Source organism: Pseudopipra pipra, chromosome 16 (genome assembly GCF_036250125.1).
Source record: "Pseudopipra pipra isolate bDixPip1 chromosome 16, bDixPip1.hap1, whole genome shotgun sequence".
In the NCBI taxonomy this organism is placed as follows: Eukaryota; Metazoa; Chordata; class Aves; order Passeriformes; family Pipridae; genus Pseudopipra; species Pseudopipra pipra.
Window position 1 is genome coordinate 7,666,743 of NC_087564.1, and position 5,237 is coordinate 7,671,979.

The 5,237-nt window shown below is 38.5% G+C and overlaps 1 protein-coding gene across 1 annotated transcript in view; it reads left to right on the forward strand.

Moving 5' to 3' along the window:
- BMERB1 (bMERB domain containing 1) overlaps positions 1-3,476 on the forward strand; it is a 49,388-nt gene extending 45,912 nt beyond the window's left edge. Inside the window, exon 6 of the mRNA XM_064672875.1 lies at positions 115-3,476. Within this exon, the coding sequence (XP_064528945.1) occupies positions 115-227 (113 nt within the window). The 3' untranslated portion in view covers positions 228-3,476. The remainder of the gene's footprint in view (positions 1-114) is intronic.
- Positions 3,477-5,237: the final 1,761 nt, after the last annotated feature.

The window sequence follows — 5,237 nt, forward strand, 5'->3', positions numbered from 1 at the left end:
AGGAAAGGTGGAGAGAGAGAGAGCAGGAAAGGTTTGCATCCCTTAAGCCAGGAGCAGGAAGAAATGGTTTGACCAGCTCTTGGTTCTGATGGTGTCCTGTTTTGAACCTTGCAGGCAGCCCAGCAGAAAAGAAGGCAGAACCTCCTCCAAGCAAGCCCACCATTGCCAAAGCGGGGTTGGCAATTATTAAAGATTGTTGTGGGGCCACACAATGCAACATCATGTAGCTCTGGGCTTTCTACCCTGTCTGTCTCTTCAATGTTTTCACTGAATGGAACTGTCTGGTGAGGGGAAACAACAGCATCCTGCTAATGGAGTCAAGAGCACTGGTACAACAGTAATGGATTGTACAATGGCAGGTTCTTCACTGTTGCATGGATCACTCACGCATGCCTAAAACAAGAAATCTATATAGTGGCTGTCCAGGGACCAGAAGAGATCAGTAGTAGAGTCAGAAACACCCCAGTGATACAAGTGAATGAAAAGAGGGTATATTTTATCCACTAAGGTGTAAACCAGCAATTTTAATAGGCTAAGAATATAAGAATTTGTTGTACTTTTTCCCCTGTGACTAACTGCACTCAAAATTTGCTGAACTATCCTATTCTGGTTACTTTTCACAACAAAAGCCACAAGTAACAATGCTGTATATAGCACAACTGATAGATGAAGCAACTTTAAGATAACTGATGTTGCATACAAAATACTTGCCAAACTTGTGTGATGTTCAACTACTTTGCTGTGGAGCTTCACTTCAAATTCTTCCTAAAGAATGAGATCAGTGACAAGGATGCTGCAAGTAGCTACAGATTTTTATATCCCATATGATTTCTGAATTACTCAAGTCAAATTAATATTGCTTGCACCAGGGGAAATAAATCTCTGGCAAAGCTTTAGCAAGCACAGCTACAGTAATCTGCAAATAGATGATGCAGCCCAAAGTTGTGTCACTTCTGTTTTAGGTCTCTGCCTCACAGGGAGTCAGAGAAATGTTCACCCAGACAGTTTTGCCACTTTTAGAAGCTACATGCAGTAGGAGATTACACATCACTGGGAGGTTGCTGGGAGAAGAGTGGAAGACAAACAAAATGTAACTAATATTTAAACAATGCTTTAAAACAAGTATTGATTGTATATTTTGTGACCATAAGAAATATAAACTATCAAGCACAGGAAGACACAAACCACCCAAGACAAATTACCACAAAACAAATATGCAAATGCATAAGTAGATATTTGTGGCAGAAAAATCACATTCTATACAAAATGGGTTTAAAATTAAGGGAAATACAGAAAGACTTATCTGTGTTTCACCATTAAATGTGTTTCTGGTCTCTATGCAGATTAAAGCTTGTGGAATCTAATATCTTTATATTAGCTGTCAGTAGCTGGTTTGTCTGTGTGATGGTATTCCATATAAATGTACTGTGATAGGTGTAAATAGTAAAATAAACTTATATGGATCTAGTGTGAAAATCTCAGGCTTAGAAATAACAAACAGATAGCAAAAAGTTCCTAGAATAAAGTTTCACAAGAGGAACTTCCATTTTGTGAAGCCAGCTAAGTGAAGTGTGTGCTTATATACAAAGGAACCACAGTATAGGAAAGGAGAAAAAATTAACAGCAGTTACCCCAAAAAGGATAAACAGTTATTTTTTTAGAGAGAAAAAAATACCTTATTAAGATTCAAGGCAATAGACACCATCTAAAGTAACTCAGACTATCCTTGTACAAAGTAAACCTAATCCCTAGCACAGACTGATTCGATGAAAAACATTTGTATTTCCAGAATAATTTGTTTCAGTATTGCAGACTCACTTGAGACAAGGAACCTATATTACAAAGTTCCTTAAGGTTTAAGGATCAGAGAGGAAAAAAACCACAAGAGGTTTCCACTAAGACATGAAGCACTTTAATTACTTTGACCAAAGATGGAGAAAAGAGAACAAAACATGTCCAAAGGCTGAATAGTCAGATACAGTTATTGCATCCTTGTTGATACACGTGGCATCACACTGTTAACATCTACAGCACCTGTGTGCATTAACAGGGACAGGGAAAACTGCTTGTAGGGGACAACACACACTGGAGGGAAAGAATCACCCCCTGGCTTCTGTAAAATTCAACAGCCTCTTGAATTTGCTGGTGCCCAGTTAAGACATCAGGAGTTATCAGTAACTTAAGGCAAGAGGCAGATGTCCAGTGCCATTAATAAAGGCAAATGGAAGTCAGGGAAAAAGCAAAGCACCAAACTTCAAGCCTTAGGAGGATCAGCTGGTAAGTCAAGGGTCCAGAAGGACTTAGCACATGGTTTTTAAGGCACAAGGTGAATTCTGCACATCAGTGTTTTAACCAGGCTGTGCTGGTGATAGGGCTGATCCCTACATGCTGCACAGAATTCAGTCTCTTGGGAAGAAAAGTGAGATGGCTACAATGTAGGTTTCCATGAAAATATTTCATTAACAGGAAACAGACATTCCTGGGATGCAACCCATGAGGAGGCTACAGAGCCCTGTCCTTTAATTAAAGCAAAGAAGAAACACAGCAGGTATGAATGTGCAAGATTTCTACAGTTCAGCACTGGCAGCCAGTGCCCCAAAGGGACTTGAACTGCACCAGTGTTCATGAGAGTGAGCTTCATTTTCAGAAGTTCTACCTTGGCTCAGCTGAAAGGGTTTCTGTGTGTTTTAGTTTTTAATTAACAAATGCTTCGTTTCTGTTGTTATTTGGGTGGGTTTGAACAACTTGCCTGGAGTGCACCAGTGGTTCCTTTAGAAGTGGGTCAGTGATGCTGCTCAGCAATAAAGGCCTGGGTCTTTTAGACTGAGGTCAGATTCTCAGCTGTGTTCACCACTGGTTTACAGTGCTGTCCGTCCAGAACACAGCAGAGCCCTAATGGCTTATGTCCAAGAAAATGGCTGCAATTAAACAAACTAAACTTGGGAAGGAATTAAGTGTAAAAATCTTGGTCCTCATTTTTAAAAAAAGCAGACTAAATCACTGAATATCCCAAGAGCAATCAGAGGCTTTATAACTTGCATGATCCTGTGAACATGACACATTATAGAACCCCCCATATATAAAAGGAGAATATCAGACAAGTATCTTACAGGGACTATCTGGAGTAACCGGCGTCATTTCAGAGTTGATTTTCAGGTATCAATTACTCTCTGCAAAGAGGGACATTGATGGACTGCAGCATCCAAAATCTCTTCTGGAAATCCTGGCTGTTTATCACTTCAGAAAGAAGGCAAGGCATTGGAAAAAGAAGAAAATGTGAGGTGGATTTGACACTCTAGTAAACATGACTGTTCAGGAAAGGATTACTGTCTACTGAGACAGAAGTGCTGAAGTGCTATTTGTACAGATCACCAATTCTACCAGCGAGTGGTTCTCTTGTACCTTCCCCTAGGCCTACTGAATCTCTTCCAAGTTAAACATGTTTCCAAATAAACTAAGCTGCTGTGTTATACTAAGCATTTGTTTCTTCCTGTTATTGAAGGAGATCAGTGGTTGTGGAGGGGAGTGGGATGCACTTCCTGAGCTGCTACACTTTTCCAAAAGAGTAGGATTACTATTCTGCAAGAAAGGAACACTTATCTAAGTGATGCTACTAAATAAAGGATCTTCTCACCGAAAAAATCCAAAACCCAACTTCAGAAAACACATGCAACACTGTCAGCAGTAATCAGCCAAAAGAGGAAAAAACAAACAAAATCTTAGATATTCTAGATGTGAGGCAGCTAAGCATTAGATAGGACTAGTCAAGCATATCAAAAAAGGCCTTAAAACTGGTCTATACTAGTGAAGCCTTTCTTACTCTACAGAAAACTCAGAAATAACACCCTGAAGTGGCATTTCAGAAATTTCTTATAAATTGAGAATGCCATTTTGATCAATCTGCTTTCTACAGTGTATGTATAGCACTTGAACTATGATTTTTTTCTAATTTTATCCATCTACGTAATACTAAACATCAAAATAGTCTATACAAGAAGGAATACTACATTAAAAGTAATGTATGCTGGAAAGATGCTGTTAATAGAAACAGAAGTTAAACCACAGCTCACTATGCAACACATCTGTCCTGTTACATCATGGCAGGCAAAACAAGCCAGAGTCATTTTAGACAAAAAAATAATTTCCATCATGACTTCTATGACTTATGAAAATTTTACTAACTTAAAACAGATGGCTTAAAATAAAGTGAGAATGAAAGAAGTGGGAATGTTTGCAGCACAATACCAAAGCAGCATTTCCAGTCAAACTCACCTTTTAAAGGTAATCACATACCAAGTGCTATGAGGGATTTTACTCATTCATGGACTTAAAAACATTTCACAGCTACTGAAAAAAAAATGCAATTACAGAGTGATGATTATAAGGTTGGTGGTGTTGCTATAGAAAGTTTTTATAAATTGTCTGTTCCTCCTTTTAAAGAGGGATGTTCATTATTTTCAGGAGGGATATTAATTATAGTACTTACAGAGAGTTTTCTGGTAAGTAAGTTTTTTAGGTAGTTACTTTAAAATTGGTTATTGAACCTGCAGCAAGCCTGGCACTTACTCTGGCAGACTGTTCCACTTAGCAGTTCCATTAAATGAGAATATGCCATAAAATTAAAAAAAAGAAAAAAGTCAGGAGCTCTTTACTTTTGCCCATGGAGCTGTGAGATGCCACAACAGTTCTGTTTAGTTGCCCTTCTTTATTTTGTTAGATTCTGAAGTTCAGAACACTCTAGTGAAAGAGTTCTGCCAGATTTGTATAGTTCCTGGATAATCCATCTTCAGAAAGCTGGAAAACAAAGCCACTGTAACTCCAAAGTGACTTGTTAACTTTATTCCACAGTAACACTCTCTATGACATTACTTGTGACAACTTTAGCATCTCAGAGAGACAAACTCTGGAGGAACACCTGACTTCCAACTGTTGCATTTACACTCCTTTCTCCATTTTAATCCTTAGGCTGACAAAGAGTACAGTTTCCTTTCAAAATAAGCCCTAAACATAACCTTGTACAAAAGAGCAGTAAGAGATACTGAGTCCATCTGCTAACAGCTCAATTCCAACAACTGGGAAAAGCCTCATTCTCCAGAAATTACAATGTTTTAGTCTTCACTAAAACTCAAATTTTAGCTCTCTGTTCTGTCTGAATAATTGAATTTCACATGACACAGCAAGTTAAGGATTCTAGGACAGAGCTGGGTTTTTTTCAGGTCTTTAGACAAGGACAAGAG